Genomic DNA, 22,107 nt, shown 5'->3' on the forward strand with positions numbered 1-22,107 from the left:
GAGGGTAGTGAGGTTGGTAGGGAGAAGCATACGAGAAAAACACATACGCAGCTTTCCCGTTTTTTTCTGTTTAACACACACGCTATTCGCAGTTATTAAAACTCAAGCAACACACGACTGTAGACTGGATAGTACAAACTAGCTAAAAACGCCCATAAGGAGATTCTTTGGAGAATTTTGAAGATATCGTCGTTGTCGTCTTATTTCCAGTTGCGGGACACAGTCTCCATTTCGTTCAGCGACTTGTCCTCGCCACATCTATGCTCTGTCTATACATTCGTTCCTTTCGAACGATCGATCGATCATGGGATCGCGCGCGCGGTATCGTTCCCGTTGCGAAACTATTCCTCGAGCTATCGATCGACGAGGCGACGAGTAGCAATGATCAAGGAAAACGATCCAACGCGCGATAATGCACGATCGATCTCGTGAAACGAAAGAACGACGGTTCTGCGCATTGGTTCTCATACTGACCGAGGAAGACCAAAGTATACGTGCACTGGTGACAATTATCCTCTGTTATAAAACCCCTTAGAAACGATTGCTTCGTGGTCTTGTTCTCACCCTTGCGTTTTCACGCTACGATCCTTTCGCAATTATGCACCCTTTTCTTTTTTCTTTTCACGCGTTTTAAATTACTCATCTAGAATTTCGATTTCGTGAAAATTATACAGCTAGTTACTTCTAGTTTTTTTTTTCATAAGAAAGTCCTCCGCTCGATATCGTGAAGCGTAAGTTCTACGCGTAAGTACAATTCCTTTAATGTTCACGGCAAGTTGCACAGCGCCGGAGTCGCTGGAAAACAGTGTCAGAGGCAAGCAACTGCAAAACGATTCGTAAAAATGCACCAAAATAGTCACAGACTAATCACAACACGTGTAGAGCACTTGGCTTTGTCAGGTTGTCAAGTAGTCTCTGTACTTCGCTAGGTATTTTCGTTTCCCGTTAATACGTGGATTAAGTACACAAGGCCGAGCACCGAGGAAGTCTCGGGCTAGCTCGCGAAGTCGATTTTGTCCCAGGTTAGTATAGATCAGAAGACATCTTGAAGTCGGAGTCTTCCATGTTGAAGAGATCAAACGGGTCTTGGCTACTAGCTAACAACGGATCATAGATGTCCGTGCCACTCGACAAACTCGTCGGCGGTGCTGGCTGATGATTCAATACCGTCGTCGAAGCAGTCGGAGGTGACTGTGGCATCAGAGAATCCAGCCAGTCTGGATCATCCATATCCATAGGCATGTCGCCGATATCCATCAATTCTTGCGGAGCTTCCATCTTCACTCCGAGATCGCACTCTAATTGGCTGAAATCCATCGTGTCTAGAGTCTCGAGGTCCAACTCAAGTTCCTAAAACGAAGCATCATAGATGTAACATACGTATCGTCGACAAATTTTAAAAAAGGAAGAAAATCTCTGATCAATTCCGAAGCGTTCTCTTTCTCCATAACTGGATTTACCTTAAGGTCTAAATTCGCGTTATCTGATGACGTTACTTCTTGAGGAGGTTGAGGATCGGGTGACGTTTGTTGAATAGACTGCGGGCTGAGAAGCATCGCAGTGTCCAGGTCGCCTTCGGAGGTCAACAAGTCAGTGTTGAAGGACGAAATCTCTTCCTGCTGCTGTAACTGTTGTAACGCGGTTTGCAGTTGAATAGAAAAGGTGGCCAAAGGCAAAGGAGGCGGTGGCGTTGGCGCTGGCGCCGGGGAAATCATGCAATCGCTTTGGGAAACCTCCATCGCCATTGGGCTGATCGGACTGATCGGACTGATTGGACTGATTGGACTAGCAGCGGTAAAAACCAACGAATGAGTCTGACTATCCGCAGGCGCCGTAAACACCAAATTCTGTTGGAGTTGCCTATTGGGAGTCGTTGGCGTGGCCGGATCCTGAGCAGCGCTAGGTGGTAACTCGCCATTCTTGATCAGAATCTCCAGCACGTCGTCCATCACCTGACTCTTGATGTGACTCTTTTGAACAGGCTCAATCTTCACCTGAGTGTACAAAAATCATTGAACAAAGTGGAAAAGAGACAAAATTGTCTGTCAAAGCATACAGGGTAGAGTGTTTAGAGTTAGAGTAGGAGCAAATTTGTATTGCCTTCAAATTCCACCATTCGGATACGTAAAGACAAAGAGTATTCTCACCTTCAAAAGCTTTGCAGCCTCGTCGTACTGCGGTGGCGGTGGCTTTCCATCCTCTGTGATAACAGCTTGTTGTTGCTGTTGCTGCGCTTGAGCCTGTGCCATCCAGGCGCTTATCAGCGACCCGTTCAGTTTCGTAGGCTTGGACAGGTTGAAAACTATCGCCGTAGGTATCTGCACAGTCGCGCTGTTCTTGGTCTGATTCTTCTTATTATTAATCGCAGTCAAGGTCGAAGAGTCCAGGATGGTAGTAGTGTTATTCGGCTGCGCCTGCAGAAACGCGGCTAGGCTGGCTTTCGCGTTCAGTTGTTGGAACGTAGCGTGCTGCTGCTGTTGGGTCTGATGTTGGGACTGCTGTTGATTCTGCTGCTGTTGCTGTTGCTGCTGCTGATGTTGCTGCTGCTGCTGCTGCTGCAGATGCTGCAACTGCTGCACGTGCACCGCTGCCAGCTGCCGTTGCTGCATCTTGTTCTGAATGTGTTGCTGCAGCACCAACTTCTCGGCATGAACGGTAGACGGTTGCGTTTGATGGATCTGTTGAAGCTGCTGTTGAGACTTGAGTAACTCGCGCTGCAACTCTTTTATTCGTTTCCTCTGCTCTTTGATTATGTCATCCCCTGCAACACGAACTACATCGTGAAAACACCGACGTGTGTTGCGTTCGAAAAGAATTTTTCGAATATTTCATCGCTCGCATTCGTTAAATCAGTCATACGTTCTACATCGAATCGCCGAGGAGACGCGTATAACAAAGGACACGTTCAAGTACCTGGAGGACTCGATGGATCATCGTGCTCGCTACCATGCGGCGAGTCTGTCCTTGGACTGTTCGGTTCATCCTTGACAGCGGAGCCAGGACTTTTGGCATGGGAGCTCGACTCGTCGGACGTGACTGGCCCCGGGGTGTCCATCAATATGTGGCCCATGTGCGTCACATGCGGCCCATTCGAGCTAGACGTGGAATTGCAGCTAGACGACTCCGTGAATGGCTTTAATCTCTCGATCAATTGCGGCTTTGAGCCAGAGACCGGCAAGTTTCGACGTTTCAGTTCCACTTTGAGATCACTTACTGAAACCGTGACACGTATTAGGGTGAATCGTGGTTCTCTCTGGTGCTCCGACAGAGTGGATTAATCGGCTAGTTTCCAGCCGTGCTTCGCAGATTTACCTTTCATATCCTCCAGTTTGCCCAAAGGCCTCAGGGGCGGCTGTTCCGAGGGGTTGTTGGAGGAATTCGAGGGCGCAGGACTCGGCGCGTTCACGCTGCTTCCGCTGATGCTGCCAGCGTCACTGGCGCCGCTACTGTTCAAAGACAATGGCTTTTGTGCTGCCGGTAGAATGATCTGAGGATACTAAACAAGAGAAACAAACAACACGGAATTACGCAAGGTTCGAACGGTAGGGAAATTTCGAATCCGGCCGGCAGGATAATTACATAAAACGAACGTTCGAATTGAGTAACCGCCGTGTAGTCTCGCAACTCGAGCCTGATCTTCGATTATAAACTTAGACGTAATAACGTAATTGCTATGCAAATCGTCGGGGAGAAAGTACGGCGTTAACGAGACACATCCGGCTGAGATTCGTCCGTTCGCTTCTCTGTTGCTAACGAGCGAGGAAAGTGGACGCTTTATAACATTTCTATTTGCCCGGCGATCGGTTTCTCGGGGGGGCCTCATGCCGTACCTTATGCTGCCATTCGAGCTGCCATTGGAGGAACAGCTGCTGCTGCTGGAGGAGAAGCTCGTAGCTTGTCTCGCCGGGCGGTGCCGAGCCGATGCCGGAAGTGGTGGACGACACCGAGGTCTTCTGAGCGTTTGGCGGGCCCTGGGAACAATCATCGTTCAACGTTAGTCGATATTAATCACCAGCGACGAACGAAAAGGGGCTTGGTATCCTCCGCTGGTTGGATCACCTTAATTGCTTAATCGCGAAATCATCGTGAACGATGTTCCGTCCTAAGCGACAGCTGTATACTACCCTTCCTCCGCAACCGAAAGGGCACGCGCAATTAAAAGACAAGAGACATGGCCGGTCGCGATCGTTCCCCAAAGGAGAAAAATTCCGAGTATTCGTCGCGCGGGAACGCGTGGAGGAAAAGAACTGCGGCAAAAATCGAGTTAGCGATCCGAGGAGGAGGATCGGCAACGTAGGAGAAGCCAGGGCGCAAGTGATAAATGATACATCAAGATGTTTTCTGCGCCCTCATTTGCACGCCCATTCCCGGTTCGCTTTCACACCGACCACGCCATATCCCGAATGTTTCGGGAGCGTGGCCTGGGCCTTTGGCACCTATCGCGGACTTGGCTGGCCCCCGGGCCCCTCGGCCCCCTCCACGGCCCAGCCCCGAACTGCTTGGACCCCCTTGGAACCGCTTCTTCGCCGCTCCCTGGCTTCCTCGCTCTTAGGTGCAATTAGCGCTCGAATTACTCAGAGCTAACGAGGTGGGCCCTGGGCCCCAGGCCCTTCGAGAGATCGCGAGAGTTAATCACCCGATACGATCTCCTTCTGCGTTTCTCTCTTTTCTCTTTGCTCGGATAGAAAGGGAGAGAAAGAATGGGAGAGAGTAAGAGAGAAAGGGGGAAAAGAGAGAGAAGAATTGCTTCCTCGCGGGCTACGGGAGCCGAGATTTACCGGCCGTCCGTATCCCTTTTTACTTTGCTTTTACCCCCTCTCCGTCGCCCGCTCTTACTCTTTCCTTTTCTTTCCTTTTCTTTCCTTTTCTTTCTCTTTTCTTCTTTTTTCTTCGGCCATTCTCGTCTGCTTTCTTTTCTCCCGTTTCTCCTTTTTTTCCCTCTTCGAGCTTCGTGTTCCTCTTGTTTCTTCTTTGTCTCTGCCTTCTTCTATCCATCCTCCTGTCTCCGTTTTCTCTCCCTCGCCAACTTTCCTCCCTTCTTCCACGCTTTCTCCACTTTCCGTCGTTTCGTTCTCTCCTTCTTCGTTTTCCTGTATCTCTTCTGCCAACGTCGACAGCCCGGTACCCTAGACGCCGATGACCGCGCGTCGCGGGGGCACGCAGGATCGAAAAGCGATTTGCCGATTTTTCTCCGTACGCGGAGGCGAGTCGTAAAACGTTACGCGCGTTTTTACTTTCGTACGGGCAAGTTTAACGTTTAAGTAATATATTTGCACCTTGCGGACATAAAAGCCGCGTGTTCACGCCCACCAGCCAGAAATATAAACAGAATCGAGAGTGAAAGTAGTAAACGCAACGCCGATTCCTGTTCTCCCGTGCACGTTCCGCGGTTACATCGATCCCGGGATCGTACGATGGATGTATAACGCGCGTATAATACCACGATTACTCAACGCGAAGGCCGATAATTGGCAACGACTATCCTAGTCACGTAGACTCAGCGACACAGGACGGAAAGCGTTAGTCGAGCGGCAAACGCGGAGAGACAGTAGGGGCAATCAAAGGTACAATGGAAGCAATCAATGTAACTCACTTTGTACTCGTGAAACTTGATGGTACGAGTCTTCGGTTGGCTCTTGGTCTTCGACTTCTTCCTGTTCTTATCCTTGCCGGGCGCGTCGCTCCTCTGACACGTGGAAGCGGCTATGGGGCTCGGCTGCGGCCTGGGGGTGATGGCGGCCGGCGGTGGTGCCGGTGGCGACGCTATCGAGATGTTGGAAAGGGGACTCAGGCTGGACGTGGTCGAACCCAAGGACATCGGACTCGGCGCCGGCGCCAGTGGAAGGAGGGTCGTCGATGGACCGTTTGTCTGACTCGCCTGTTAACAGAGATCGTTGCTTTTTTCACCGTGGAATCCCCGATTAATCAGCTTACATCGCTGCGCTGCCAATTTATGAGCAGCGCTTAACGTCCGACGTAAATCTATTTTTGCGCCGTCTTCCGATGCTTTTTCCACCGCTATCGACGTTCCCCGCTTATTGTCTCTAAATGTCTTTCTTTCTACCGGGGAACGCCGTTATCGTCCATCTACATCGACCGATAAATCAAGCTTCCGTCGGGGATCGCGATTTACTCGTTTCGCGGGCTGCTCACCTGCGTAGAAGCATGCTGCTGATTGTGCTGGGCCTGCTGTTGCGACTGTTGCTGCTGCTGCTGTTGCTGCTGTTGCTGCTGCTGCTGCTGCTGCTGCTGCGAACCGACCACGGTATTGCACAGCTCCGCGAACGTCTGTATCGTCGACTCGTTCGACGCCTGTTGGAACACCGGCGACGTGGACGAGACCACCACGGCACCTCCGGTAGTCGGAATACTAAGGGAGACGGTCACTATACCCGCCGAGGCAGCCGCCGTTTCGAGAACGTCCGACCGGGACTCCAGCTGCGGCGAGGGTGCACCTTCCGAACTCTGGGAATCATCCTCGAAGGTGATGTAGTGGTCCGGATGCTGAGGCTTCGTTACCTGGCCCTCGCAGGTAGCCTTGAAGGGAATGTGACCCTCTGAAGGAAAATTTTCACGTGAGAATAAGTTTCGGAGAATAAGAACGGAAAGGAGTCTGGGAAATTGCTCCCTGTCGTTCTCGGCGTTCCTATTACGAACGTCCGGGGGTTATCGATCAAGATCGCGAGAGGCAGATCGAATGGATGCGTACGCTCACCTTTGACCGCCCTCTCAATGGGCTCCTCCGTGTGGAGAATATTCTTCTGGATGAGCTCGAGCGGACCAGGTCGATGACTGAGCTGGTCGTTCAGCTGGTCGGCTAACTTGGCCTTTTTCAACATCCGTTGCCTCTCGGCCAGGCTTGGATCCACGTGACCCCCATCCTCGAGGATATGCTGCCTAACCAGCTCCTCCCGGCCTGGTCTCTGCTGGATCTTCGCCTTCAGCAGGTCACCGGTTTTCGCCCGTTCCAACTGCTTGCGCTGCTCGTGGAACGCCGGTGGTGTCTTCAATGCTGCCGGAATACCGATCCACGTTCCTTAGTTTTCCAGTAAACCGATTCTTCCCGATTTACCACGCGAGCTAGCTCCGTTTCACGGCAACACCGACTAAATATACCGTAGACGTGCCTAGTCGAGCATCTCGCGATCAAGGTACGCGATCTCGAGAGTACACTTTGACGTTGCGTTTCTGGAATTAACGCGTTCCACGCATTGGAAAATACGTTGTTAGGAGTCCCGAGTTCCCGCGAATATGTTTACCGTTCGATACGCTAACAAGGAGAGGCAAGTTCGATCGGAAGTACCGTTCCGATCGGAGCTTAATTTTAGAGCAAACAGCCTTGCCTCGCGCAGGAAATCGCTATTCCTGGGCCGTTAGAAAACAGTTTTAATTCATCCGCGTTGGGATTAAAGTCTTCTACGCGTGAGATTTTATCTGCCTCCGGTGACGCTTAAATCACGCGCGGTTTGGAATGCGACTACTTTCATCGAGCTTCTCTCGGCAGCGCGTCGATAGCGGCGCGGCGCGGCGCGGAAGAAGCTTGGCCACGCTCCGCGACGAAGGGCTCCACGATCTAATAAAAGAACCGGCCGAATGAAAAAGCACTTTCGAAGCTTTTAGGGTGTCCTCGCGGCGCATGCTGCACGCATCAATTTCCGGGACGATGGCCCTCGAAGGTCTGGCCGCGCGGCGCCATTTTGGTGTCAACGTCAAACGCCTCGTCGCATTCCTACGCGCCACTATTTCCGGACGAGCGACGCGCACAAGGCGGCCGCTTCATTGCACGGAATAAAAGCCTCGCGCCACCTACGGTGCGCCGACGTGGCAGTGGAAACACGTTGTTCGTCGTCTTACCCTCCACTCGTCCGCCAGTTCCGCCTAACCTCACTTTCCACCGTAAATACGTCACGGGACGACCTCGCGTTAGCGTCTTAGCTGGGGGTAATTTCGCGTTTGATCACTCGCGTTACGCATTTGCCCGTAGACGTGCCGTATGGTAAACTGGTATTTGGGAAAAATGCGACGGGCTCGCTTTCTCCGACGTGATCGTAAAGATAAGTCGCGTGAATCTTCGTTAACATTTGGAAGAAAGTGTAGCCGAAGTCGAGTCCGACGTAGCCACAGGATCAGAGTCGACCATTTAATCCATTAGCAGTTTATCACGGGCTGAGCGTCAAATACTATACACGGATTAATTACTAACAAGATATGAAACATATAAAACACGTTTTATTACATTTTTCTATTACACGTCAAAGTGTTTTCGAACATAAAAGAACTGGGCATTTGTTGGACCCGAATTTGTAATTTTGTTACACCCTGAAAGGGTTAAGCCTTTCCGGTTGATAGATTTCGCTCTTGGAAGTACCAGAAGGACACAACAAATTTTTCGCAGTTACTTTTCCGTATTTAGAATTTAAAGTCGACATATGGATATTAAAACACACAGAATTTGTTGAAACTGACTCGTGTTTAACCCTTTCAGTTCACAGTTCAGTTCGGTTCGCTGAAGTACCATCACTGAACGGTAGCACGCGCCAGAAATATGCACAGTGCGTGTGATTTTTGTATATTTCTGTACGTTTTTCCAAGTCTTAAATAACAGCTATGCTGAATGAAACAATCGTATACAGATTGCACTTGTATACGCATCATTTGGATGCCAGATATACAGCGCTCGTACTCACAGATCATCTCATGGATGCCGTCTATAGCGGCGCTCGAGGCGAAAGGGTTAACCCTTATCGGTCGTAAGTCACCTCTCGTGTGACAATAATACTTTGTCTCTGCGGTCGTGCGTCACGTGGGAAGTGACAAGACGGAAACCTTTCGCATATTTACCGAAATCAGCTACAACCTAGTGAGGATCGCGTATAAAAAGCTAGCATCCAATAAGGGTTAATCAGAGTACTATTGCAAAATTTTGACAACAAACGTGTCATCTCTGATCGATAACTTTGGGATTTCAAATCCTCGAAAATAATCCTCGCCTAAATTTTATTATTGCCAATTTTTTTCTTGTCATCAGCGAATGATCCAAGCGCTTGGAAGCGCTTGATAATTTCTATATCGTGCGTGAAAGGAAAAATCCGTAGCATTAATCATTGTTGCTTCTGGGGGTGCATTGTTTAACTATTTTCAGTTTCTAGTCTCGTTCGCCGTGCTACACGAGGCCCTGACTTTCATGCTGCAGAGACATCGACGGCAAAGGGTTAATACGAAAATAAGGATTTGACAGAGTCAATGAAGATTGCGTTCCTTAACCCTTGCACTTCGAGTACCACTTACAGGCAGCATCCACGAGATGACTCCTGGGTCGGACACCCCTTTTCCCGGCATCCAAATGATGCATATACAAGTTCAATTTGAATACGATTGTTTTATTCGGCACGGTTGTTATTTAACCACTTGCGCTGGAAAGACGTGTCACGCACGTCGTAATGCTTTTGTCACAGAATCGCCAACGACGTGGTATACACGTCGTTAGGCAATTGTTACAGAAACATTGGACCGTTCTGGCACACGCGTCTGTGAATTCCTTGCCAGCGCAAGTGGTTAAATGGCTCCCGATTCGTTTAAAATGATACTTCTTCCGCGATCTCTAGGGATCAGGTCTGTACCGAATCTTGGGCGATGATCGAACAGTGATATAGAGGCTTGAAAATTCATTTCACTCGAATTTCTAAGATTTATATACCGTTTTGTTGCAAAATACTGGGTTTAGGATTTTGCTAAATTCGTTTCGAATTTTTCCCTGTTCGTTCTACGATACTTTGGTTAAATGGTGGACGCGTTTGTTGTTAAGATGCAAGTGGTTAAGACTTAGGGAAACGTACAGAAATATAAAGAAACCACCGTGCATATTTCTGGCGAGCACTGTTCACATTTCCGTTCAGCGACGGTACTTCGACGGATTGAACTGCCCAAGCGAAAGGGTTAATAATTAGCGAATATACTCCTCAGCATGCGGTCCTTTCTCATTAATTGGCATGGTCCGAGTTAATTTGCACCGACGAAAATAGTACCCACGTAGTCGATTCCGAGAGAACAAAGGTGGAGCTAGGCTGAGTGGACCCCGTCTCATCTGTCTCATCCCGAGTGCCAATTTACCGAGCGTGTAAATGCATTCGCAAACGAGGTTGCACGGCGTTTCTAAAGGGCCCATAGAATCGTGGAAACGCGGAAAATCGTGGCAGGTTCCTGGATAGTATCTCGATCGTTTAACCGAGCGTCGGCATGCGGTACGAATTGGCAGCGTAACTCCGTAGTTAACGGAAGCTCGTTAGCCGCGTGCAAAATCGGTGAACCGCGAGTCTGTGAGTACTAGGAAAGACAGGGAGCGGCGAACGTAGCCGGGACTGCGTAGGAAATGCTAAAATTAACCGAACGATTCGAATCAATTAGGCCTTTCGAACAACCCCGAGCTATGGCTCGCGGCTTTTGTCTCACCCACGCGTGTTTGTTGGCGAAACTCGCCGCGGGTGTATCGATTGTAAGTGCGAGTACGTATTCGCGCGAGCCAGCTGCGACCCAATTGTCTAGTTTCTACCGAGACACGAGTAAATCAACGGTCGATGGACGTGCATGGGCTCCGACTATGCTTTGTCGTGGGGAACGTAGTCGTAAAAGCGAATGATGCCTATATCGAGTACATCCGTGAATTTTGTGCGATAAAATGCAAAACGCGTGAGATTCCTTGCTTTCAGTTCGATATTAGCACGAGATTCGCGTGCTTGAAACGCAACCTTGTGTGCACCGAAGGACCTGGTGCTCGTGACTAGGTCAGTGACGAGATTTACGCGAAATCGAAAGGAGTCAGAGTTAGGGTTAGCTAATGATCTTGGAAGCATCTCAATTTTCACGAAAGTGGGATCGTTCTGTTTCATTGCTCAAAAGTTCTTCGCATACTTCCTTTAGACTTTAATCTTTTATTCCTTTATTCGGCATCGACGAAGTTCCCGTTCCGAAGGTCTAGAGGTTTGACATCAAAGGCAACCTTTTAGCTCTAACAGCCTTTTCGCGCAAACACAAAGCCGGGATATCTAGTGATTTAATTCCCAACGCGACGTAAATAACGATCGTATTTTACGGCAATCGTACCGTTTCAGTTGCCAGCGTGCATCAACAGAGTCTCATCAAGCAAACGTTCAGACAAAGCGCAAAGGCAAACGGCACCCCTAAATCATCCGCGATTGGACGCAACAGGCGGCAGTCGTGGCATGGCAATCGGGATGCCAGATTTACGAGCCGCAATCGAACAGTCCTAATCGCGATCATCCTTGTGAAGATGTTTCGAGGACGTTGTTAGCTCGGCCTATTAAACGTCGCTAGTCGTTGGAATACGATCGACTTCTCGCGGATTCACCTACCATTCACGACAAGCGTACTCTATGAACGTTCTCTGATAATCACCCTATCTATGACGCGTGGCTCGCGAAATATTCGATTCGTTCCTGGGAAATATTCGATTTAGAACGCTAGTGATCCCTAGATACAAATCCCTAGTGCCCCGTGGATAGTAATTTCTAGTAATCCCTAGGGATACCTAGTAATTCCTAGGTGGCGATTCGTAGCGATACCTAGTACTTTCTAGCGATCTCTAGCGATCTCTAGTGATCCCTAGATAGCAGGCAATCCCTAGGGATACCTAGTAATTCCTAGACAGCGATTCCTAACGAAACTTGGTGCTCTCCAGCGATCTCTAGCGATCTCTAGTGATCCCTAGATAGCAGGTAATCCCTAGGGATACCTAGTAATTCCTAGACAGCGATTCCTAACGAAACTTGGTGCTCTCCAGCGATCTCTAGCGATCTCTAGTGATCCCTAGATAGCAGGTAACCCCTAGGGATACTTAATAATTCCTAGATGGCGATTCTTAGCGATAGCTAGTACTCTCTAGCGATCTCTTGCGATTTCTAGTGATCCCTAAATAGTAGGTAACCCCTAGGGATACTTAGTATTTCCTAGACGGCGATTCGTAGCGATACCTAGTACTCTCTAGCGATCTCTAGCGATCTCTAGCGATCTGTAGTGATCCTGGCAAACGGGTGGCGTCACGCTGTTTCTCAGACGCTGGCTCACTCGCGAAGATCGCGCGTGGGCGTGTTGTATAGCACAATAAGCGTACGCGTACGGAAAATTTCGCGTGTTATGCAACCGCTTCCACGCAAAGTCGCGATGCTACGCGACTTGGACCACTCAGTCTGGCGTTATTCGACGCTTCATCGTGTTCGCGAAAACGGTACGCTTTGTGACGTTCACGAGTGTAAGAATATTCCTCCTGAATTGTTCTGGCGGGCTATAAATACGTTCGTGACACAGCTATGGCAGAGAAAGGGGAATTCGAGAATGATTTAATAGGCGGTTCCGTTGATCGTTAAACCTTGGACTGCGAACTTGACATGTCGCTGACGGATTGCGAAATATCTCGCATTTCGCAGCGCGGCGTTTGAGTAGTGAGTGCGATGCAGTATTTAGGGGAATGCCCATAGGGAGAACGGCGTTTGAAAGCTTATGAGCAGGGGACTATATTGACACGAGTTTGCTAAGGTCGAGTCTAGATCTTGACGATTCTTTCGTCTAACTTAGATCCCAGCTCGTGTCAAATTTAGTCGAAACCTAAGCGAAATCTAGTCCAAACATAGTCCAAACCTAGTGGAACCTACTCCAAACCTAGTCCAAACCTTTTGCTAAGGTCGAAACTCGATCTTGATGATTCTTTTGTTGAACTTAAACACAAACTCGTGTCAAATTTAGTCCAAACCTAGTCCAAACCTAGCCCAAACCTAGTCCAAACTTAGTGGAACCTAGTCGAAACCTAGTTCAAATCTAGATCAAACCTAGTCGAAACTTAGTGGAACCTAGTCGAAACCTAGTTGAAACCTAGTCCAAACCTAGTCCAAACCTAGTCAAAACTTAGTGGAACCTAGTCAAACCCTAGTCGAAACCCAGTCTAAATTTTTTGCTAAAGTCGAGACTCGATCTTGACGATTCTTTCGTTCAACTTAGACACAAACTCGTGTCAAATTTAGTCCAAACCTAGTCCAAACCTAGTCCAAACCAAGTCGAAACCTAGTCGAAACCTAGTCAAAACTTAGTGGAACCTAGTCGAAACCTAATCCAAACCTACCCCAAATAAAACTCGAACCCAATCCAAATCTGGTATACTCAATTCGTAATCATTCCAACGGTGCATCATATACCCCTGTAGCCGTTGCCCCAAATCCTACGGTACCTACTGGCTCGTGTGTTTAGGAGATACCTGGGATTTTCCGCGCTGCTGTCAGGAATAATTAGAAAACAGCAAGCTACCGGGTATATAATTAGCAATAAAGCGTTCAGTTTGCAATGGGTTAAATGGCGAGATAAACTATTCGTCGCGCGCGTTATAATTAGGATTCTTTGCCGGGCGAAACGAACAGGAATTTGCAACGTGAAATTAATCGTGGTCTGTAAACAGATTTACAACGTCATCGCGGGCCACTTCCTCGAAAAAACCATTACCCGTTTGCCACGCGCGATATCTTCGACTCTTGGAAGCTGTAAATGAGTAAATCTCGCGGAACGAAATTGCGCATGATGGCTCGCATGAACGCCGGTCGAAACGGAGGGTGTCGGGCGCTGCATTTCCACCGGCTTGTGATAAACAGGGTGTATTTCGATGCGCATGGTGTCACGCATAATAATAGTTTGCTCTGTCGAAGCGAATTGTACGTAGATTCGATATTCGATGTGTCGCCTTGTCAGATTACCGGGCTGGAAGTCGATAAATTCAATCGACGAGCTATTCTGTTAAACTGCCGGCTCACTGAATTACCAGGTTATCGGATTATCCCGTGATTCCAGGCTCATTCGATCGTCGGGTTATCCGGGTACCCCATTATCGAACACTCCGGCCGTATCGCGCAATTGATAAACCTCGTTCGCCTCATCAGATTATCCGGTGTAATAATAGCGCGATACAACGCGATTATGAATAACCGATACGCGAATCACAACCGCGAATTTGCTCCATATGTACCTCCGATCATTGCTACGCTCACTCGTTCTTCCACGAATAATTATACCGCTCGTGTTTCCATATCGTCGCCATTTTATTATCCTCGATATTAAATCGCTAACGACAGCTCGACTCGCAGAGGGCAGGTACGCAGACAAGGTTCCCGTAGAATCGCCATCGTCGAAACGCAAAGATCAAGCGCGATATTAGCGGGCAATTGATCACCCGTACGGGAACACGTCAATTTAAGGTACTTTAGGAAGTCGCTCGTGTCCCAGTTACTTCCTTTTACGCGGTTGGCCGAGCCATCACGGGCAATCACGTGGTAATTAAGTTGTAAGTGGATTAATCGGCCGTTACCACGGGAAAAAAGGCGAAACATTGACGAACTCGTTAAATCTAACTCCCCGAGTTCCCTCTGGTCACGGGAAAATAAATTTCTTCCTGCGGACACGATCGTTTTCCTTCGCTTTTACTACCCAGTGAATACCAGAGCGTCCACGAATTTTTACGCTCGCACCTCTTTGTCCACTTTTGCTCGCGAGTCGCGTTCTCCAAAGGTCTAATCGAATCTAGCGCCAATTTAACGACCCGTTCGAGTGTCTACCCTGCTCCTGGCCACATTTACACGCGTTACGGTTAAATAAGGATACGTCGGAGGAATGTAATTCGACGATAAACTTGCAAATGTCGCGTGAAACGGAGTGGCCGCGAATCCGATGGAAACCACAGCGAAACTTTTATACACGGTGGATATACTTACGCGGCATGATGCCTTGCGCAACCAGCTGATTGATGGGTCGCCTTAGCATAAGCTTCACCTTCAGCGCTGTAACAGAGAAAAAGACGCGTCTTTTACAATTCCTTCTTTTCTCGTCGACGTTATCCGTCCTGTGATCTTGTACATTTACACAATCCCACGAAATACATGGCGTATCTTGGCCATCGAGCCATCGATCCTTACATTCGATTAACCCGTCCCCGTCTCACGAGCGCAGGAACTCCGTCAGGAAATGTTTCCACGGATTCCGCGCGGACGCAACCATAAACGCGTCGAAAACGAAGAGGGGGCTCCTCTCCCGTGGAAACCCGGATCGTTGCACTTTCACGAGAACCGGGGATTACCCCACGCCGCGATGATTTCCGGGGAACAGCCGCGGAATTTCAGCGGCAGGCAGCTCGTGCTATAAAAATCGGATGATCAAAGTCGATCGGTGATGGCCGCGTGGCCATTTCTCGGTAGCCAATATTTTCTTTCCGCATGCCGTCTAAGCTGTTCCATATGGCGCGACTCGGTGGCTTCGGGGCGGCCAGGGAAAAATAAGAAAACAGACCCGACTCGGGCGCAAAGTGGGGAAGATGGAAAAGACGGGATCCCTTCTTTCCAGCGGTTAATTGGACCACCGCACGCGCGTACTTCTCTCCTGCTTCCGCCGCCAATTTTGGGTCCGATAATTAAAGGGCGCCACGCAACGCGTGGCCACATAAATTACTCGGGCTTCCATTTCGTTATCATCCTCCACGACTGCACGCGAATCCCGAGATACGTGGCTCCTGATACACGCCAGCCAGGTACCAGGTGTAACGGGATTTGCGTACCGTATTGTCCCCAGCGACGTTCCTCTTCGCACCGTCGCAGTGCTACCTGCGTTTTGCGCCAGGCTGCCCGAGGAATCTCGCTCGAAACTCGTCCCTGTCGATCCACGAACGGCACACCGAGGTCAAGTGTCAGTTTCGGCTTCTTTCGTTTAGAATGGGGTGTTGAGCGTGGCAAGTCGAAGGGTATAACCGCGATCGTAAACTCGAGAGCTTTTTCGGCTTGAATCTTTCGCTGGGGTTTATTTAGCCACGACACAAGTGTACGGGTCTAAACCACGTCTTCGGTTTCCTTATCGCTCGAGCAGAAACATACCCCACGTAGGCACTTTTACGACTCCCTGGTCTCTGTGTAAATATAGGTAAGACCGCTTTTGTATCTTTTTTCCCGACCACGATACCTCGGATCTAGCTCTAAACTCGAAGAATCCCTCAGCTGTAGCCTATTCGAGGGAACAAGGAGTGCTTGTAGTTTTAGATCGTATCTAGAGGATCGTATGAACCCATGAGGAGACTTGTCAGAGTTTGAGTGACTAAGGATCGACGATATTTCGCTAACCCAATTTTAACCTTTTGATAGGGCAGAGGGACGCGTTGCTATGGCTGAGAAACACGTATATACGCCCTAGAACTGCATGTCCTAAGTTAAATGATGGACTGTTTTATGTCCTTATTGCCAACGTAGCTATGGACGAAAATCACGTTTGAAGTAAAAACAAGCTTATTAATTTTGAATGACTATCTTGGTAGCAACTTGGCCCCACGGTACGGTTTGCTCAAAACCGCTTCATCCCCAAAGGGTTAACACATTGAGCCCGGCGTCGGTCCCTGAGGACCTACGGTACCAAAATTAAAAAATAAATTTGTTGAAACACTCTAAACAAAAATATAATTTGATTTCGCGTGTATTACAAAACGTGCCGATTCTTTTGCAAAATTTCTGGCTGTCTGTCATGGTCAGTCGTCTCAAATACGGTCCAAGTGCTCGGTCGCTGTCAGCGATATCGGCACCGGATTCAACGCGGTGAGAAACCGGAAGTTCACGCTGACAGAGTCGTATACACTGGCACCTGGAAGTACCATATGTATTGGCGTACATATATGCTCGCGAAGAGAAATAAATGCACCGTGGATCTGCTGGTGACGTGCCAAGAAACAGAATCAGCGATGATCGGCGACGTGATCCGCGAGATTCAAGAGTCTGGAACGGGTTCAGCGTCCGGGACGATTGGACAGAGATTCGGCGGCGATTTGGCGGTCGGCTAATTAAGGGCCGATCACGGTGGATCGTGATTCGGGAATCTGGAGGAGCCGGCGGCCGCTCGCCGCCGGGGTTCGCAGATCAAAGGTCGACGAGGAGCACGGAGAGAGCGAGCGGCCGTGGCGTGGATCGCGGGCCCGGCTACAAATTAACACACAAAGGGCCCCCGGTTATAAATACGCGGAGGACGCGCGGGTCAGATTGCATAAATTGCCGGCGTAAGAGGAACAAAACCGCGGGCCGCATGGCCGCGCAATCTGAATTCAAAGCAGCCCGTGTCCACGAGAAAAATGTCTACCCCTTTCGGTTTATTGGCCGCGAGACTTCTTCGCCGCTTCAGGGGGATCCCTCGCGGTCAGTTTTTTCCTCCATCCACCGCGAATATCTGACTTCGACGTACCTCTGTGCCTGCAAATAATCGACCGTTTATCGTGCCTACCCCTTTCCCGTGCTGCGCTGGAATTATTAGAAGCAGCTCTTAGGGGGCACAGCGACTGGGGTCCACTGGAAGATAAAGACCCCGTCGTCGTGGATGGATCCTTTGTTTCCGATCTTCTTTCCGATAGAGTGAAACGAAATAGCAGAAACTACGACAACTGTCGATTCCAGTCGTCGCCTCGGGGCACACGGTCCTTAGGCAACAACAAGGTTATACGCTGTTAGGTCGAAAGAATATTTACATAGGGGATTACTCCTGGTAAGGAATTCGGGCTAGCACGAGCCTCGAAGCTAGGAGGCGTGGTTCTAGATAAGACGCGATGTAAACATTGTCAGGCTCGGTCAGCCTCGTGGTTAATTTCCGCTTTCCTGTTTCAGGCTCACCTCGCCAGTGGCGTGTTATTCTTCGCCGTGTTCGGACGAAATTGCTCGACGCGTGACCGTGTGACTCTTTCCTGCCTACTACCCTGCGCACCATCGGGATCATCGTAAGGTAAGTGGTTTATTATTGCTTAATTAAGCGTTAAATTTATTATACACTAGGGTTTTACGTTTATATTTAACACTTTGGATTCGGTATCGGGTCCGCAGAGACTCTGACCATTTTACGGTATTTATAACTCATTTATACGACCTCGGGGATTAAGTAGGCTATGGTAGGATTATAAAGGTAGCTGGCGATATCGCCATCATCGATTTAATAGTCTCAGGATATTTAAATACTATAAAGATAGTAGGGAAGTAATTGTTCCCGGCGAAAATAGAAGCTATAGGGTTGCTATAGTATAATAAGTCTTCCAGAGAGTTAGGGAGGTATTTATTTGTTGCTGAGAACTTGTTAAAAGTATTTTAATTTTCCGTTCGATAATTTCTCGTACTTTACATCGTTGTAGCGTGTACGAATCGACCATTCGCGACATCTGCGTCGATCTTTATCGAATTAACTAACAGGTATTAACATCCGAGGCTCTCGGTACCCAAAATAACGAGACGCGCGTTGAACGATCGCGAATACCGTATAAACTATAGCGATTACGAGGACAGACAGTCTGTTTAATTTAAAAATTCCAACGGTACCCATAGTTTACGTGCATCGGGTCAAAGGGGTTAATTTCCACGTCTCCGGTTGGCTCGGCAAGAGCAGCGTCAAACGTTCCTCGAGAACGCTATTAGAGTCCCGGTCGCGTGTTTCAAAGGCGTGAAAGGGAAATCGCACTCGTGATGGATGAAACATTAAGCCCTGTATCCCTGGCCGGTTTTGGCATTCGCGTTACGAAATGGTCGTCAACTTTGCATAATAGCTTCTCGCGTTGATCTCGCGAACGAGTCCTCGCTTATTAACCGATCAAGAACGGTACCCTGTGCCGCCATGTTGAAATTTATGCTCGCGGAGGATGGTAATTAAGATAAATAAGATGGCGATCGGAGAAAAATGCGCGATAATCCTCTATCGCCTAATGAGCATTCCATACATAGGGGATTACTCCTGGTAAGGAATTCGGGCTAGCACGAGCCTCGAAGCTAGGAGGCGTGGTTCTAGATAAGACGCGATGTAAACATTGTCAGGCTCGGTCAGCCTCGTGGTTAATTTCCGCTTTCCTGTTTCAGGCTCACCTCGCCAGTGGCGTGTTATTCTTCGCCGTGTTCGGACGAAATTGCTCGACGCGTGACCGTGTGACTCTTTCCTGCCTACTACCCTGCGCACCATCGGGATCATCGTAAGGTAAGTGGTTTATTATTGCTTAATTAAGCGTTAAATTTATTATACACTAGGGTTTTACGTTTATATTTAACACTTTGGATTCGGTATCGGGTCCGCAGAGACTCTGACCATTTTACGGTATTTATAACTCATTTATACGACCTCGGGGATTAAGTAGGCTATGGTAGGATTATAAAGGTAGCTGGCGATATCGCCATCATCGATTTAATAGTCTCAGGATATTTAAATACTATAAAGATAGTAGGGAAGTAATTGTTCCCGGCGAAAATAGAAGCTATAGGGTTGCTATAGTATAATAAGTCTTCCAGAGAGTTAGGGAGGTATTTATTTGTTGCTGAGAACTTGTTAAAAGTATTTTAATTTTCCGTTCGATAATTTCTCGTACTTTACATCGTTGTAGCGTGTACGAATCGACCATTCGCGACATCTGCGTCGATCTTTATCGAATTAACTAACAGGTATTAACATCCGAGGCTCTCGGTACCCAAAATAACGAGACGCGCGTTGAACGATCGCGAATACCGTATAAACTATAGCGATTACGAGGACAGACAGTCTGTTTAATTTAAAAATTCCAACGGTACCCATAGTTTACGTGCATCGGGTCAAAGGGGTTAATTTCCACGTCTCCGGTTGGCTCGGCAAGAGCAGCGTCAAACGTTCCTCGAGAACGCTATTAGAGTCCCGGTCGCGTGTTTCAAAGGCGTGAAAGGGAAATCGCACTCGTGATGGATGAAACATTAAGCCCTGTATCCCTGGCCGGTTTTGGCATTCGCGTTACGAAATGGTCGTCAACTTTGCATAATAGCTTCTCGCGTTGATCTCGCGAACGAGTCCTCGCTTATTAACCGATCAAGAACGGTACCCTGTGCCGCCATGTTGAAATTTATGCTCGCGGAGGATGGTAATTAAGATAAATAAGATGGCGATCGGAGAAAAATGCGCGATAATCCTCTATCGCCTAATGAGCATTCCTGATCGTATCCTCGCTATCGATTCTGACAATCACGCTTGGAACGTGCCTAACTATGCGCGCGACTGCATGTTTCTCCTGGTGACCGAGAAATTCGCGGATTGGCCATTATGCGCGTGAGTCCACGCATTCCTCGAGCTTCGCTTTCAACTAGCAAATTCGGCCAAAAAGTCTGCATCGCGTTAACACACGGAATTTAGAAACTCGTATTCCAATTTTTCTTCCGTTTACCAAATTCTTTGAATATTTTTGACTTACAGAAACTCCCATTTTGTTTATCCCGTGTCGTAAGAATGACAATCGAGAAGAAGTTAGATGGTATCGATTAGAGGCTTCAAAAATTCGACGTTTTACGTCAGTTTTTGGGTTATGTCTCAACAGACGAGGCGAATTATTATAAATAATTAGGCAGATCGGAGCGAGTGAACGAAATGAAAGAAGACAAGTGGCGGGCGAGGAATTGGGACGGACCTGAAGGTATCATGGTCCGCAGAAGACAAATCGTAACGACCAAAACGGCTACTAGACGCAGGTGCCAAAATACGCAGCGCCAAATACTCAGCCAACGTTTCTTGTATCGTTATATGGGCACAGTTTCTAATTCGGTTGCGCGTATCATCTTCGCCCGGTGGACGTTCGATGAGAAAGCCAGCGTCGCATATTTCCGTGCGTTTCTGTTAATTAGCTCGCCCTCGGTCGAGAATCGTAACAAAGGTAAGAGAGTTACGACCTGTCCGAGGCACGCGGAGCATCGAAATAAATAAACTCGGCGAACGTCTACTCGAATGGAAAGCAAACGGAAGAGTCGTCTATTCTTCGACAACTCTCGGTCTATCCAACGACGGATTCGAATTTCCCAAGACGAGGTCAAAGACGTCGCTATGGAGGCAAACAGACAGGGAAAAATGGGAATTTTTCGAAGGAACTTTTACGAAAGGGTAGATGGAAAGAGAGCAGGCTATACGGTGTAAGGGAACAGGCAACGCCCTCGGGGTACAGTCGATGAAATATCGCGGGAGGTCATCGAAAGTCAGAAAGCGGTGCGTACGCGATTCCTCCGCAAAGACGGACGTTAACGAGCGGATGGACGAGGCGGAGGTGGACAGGCCGGCGAACGATACCCTGAACGAAACGGAACGGGACAGCTCTCCCCCGGTGTCACGGTGCACGTGCATAGTTGTCCCATGTACCCGGTGGGCCGACAGCTCGCGACTCGCCGGCTCGTGGCACGGCCTGTCAGGGTGGCACGCGGATTCCAGCCATGTTTCGCATTTCTCGGAGATTTCATCGTTGTTCCCAGCCACGAAGAATGGCCGGTCAACGGTGCTAGGCGTAATCCAGCCACACTTTCCGCAGGAAAAATTCCTCACAAAGTGACCGGCCATGTTTCGGCTCAGTGTCGATAGAATCTACACGTGGCTCTTCGAATTAACGGGACGGAAGATTTAATTACAGTACCTTGACAATTGACCGACGATCGCCAATCTGACCTGGCGGAATCTGGTCAAAGTTGCAAGATTTACCTGATCTCTTCGAAAATTCTTCCAAATTTTGCACGTTCCCCTTCATAGAATTTAGAAATTTATTTTTCACGAATAAGACTGGAGTCTAGTTGTCTATTCTATGAAAATAATTCAGAGAAATGGCGATGTCAGCGATCAGCCAATTTCCAAGGCACTACTATTATACTACTTGGTATAATTGGACTAATCACGGAATGAACACTGGAGATGTCTCATGATCCCTGTACGTTATATCAACGGTACATTTTTCGCAATATTTCACAACTCAACGTGTCCCATGACACATCAAATTGCTCTCGACTTAGATTTTCACCTTGAGATCGTAAACACGTACTCGCGACCCGTTTCAACGTTCAGTGTCTGATCCATCGGGCGTCGATCAGCCTTCCCACACGTGCACGCGTGATGGGAAACGAGGGAACCGCTTATTTTTCCAGGATTTCGCGCGGAGAATGCCGGGGATGCTCAGGGACGCCGGTTCGTCCGTGTTAATTGCGCGGTTTACGGGGGTTCGATGCGGCTGCAACTTACGGGAGCTACACTCCATAAGCATTTACGCAATGCATAGAATGCAAATTCGCTCGGTGCATTCCT

At 48.6% G+C, this 22,107-nt stretch overlaps 1 protein-coding gene across 1 annotated transcript in view; it reads right to left on the reverse strand.

Annotated features, from left to right (window-relative positions):
• Positions 1 to 994: 994 nt before the first annotated feature.
• Positions 995 to 22,107, reverse strand: part of LOC108548531 (MKL/myocardin-like protein 1) — a 100,795-nt gene continuing 79,682 nt past the window's right edge. The window contains 11 exon segments of the mRNA XM_017901537.1: positions 995 to 1,029; positions 1,032 to 1,350; positions 1,461 to 1,994; positions 2,148 to 2,761; positions 2,914 to 3,213; positions 3,313 to 3,496; positions 3,831 to 3,971; positions 5,594 to 5,878; positions 6,154 to 6,557; positions 6,716 to 7,012; positions 14,763 to 14,828. Of these exon segments, the coding sequence (XP_017757026.1) occupies positions 995 to 1,029; positions 1,032 to 1,350; positions 1,461 to 1,994; positions 2,148 to 2,761; positions 2,914 to 3,213; positions 3,313 to 3,496; positions 3,831 to 3,971; positions 5,594 to 5,878; positions 6,154 to 6,557; positions 6,716 to 7,012; positions 14,763 to 14,828 (3,179 nt within the window).

The sequence above is a fragment of the Eufriesea mexicana genome, unplaced genomic scaffold (genome assembly GCF_001483705.2).
Source record: "Eufriesea mexicana isolate 0111107269 unplaced genomic scaffold, ASM148370v2 scaffold1623, whole genome shotgun sequence".
Classification (NCBI taxonomy): Eukaryota; Metazoa; Arthropoda; class Insecta; order Hymenoptera; family Apidae; genus Eufriesea; species Eufriesea mexicana.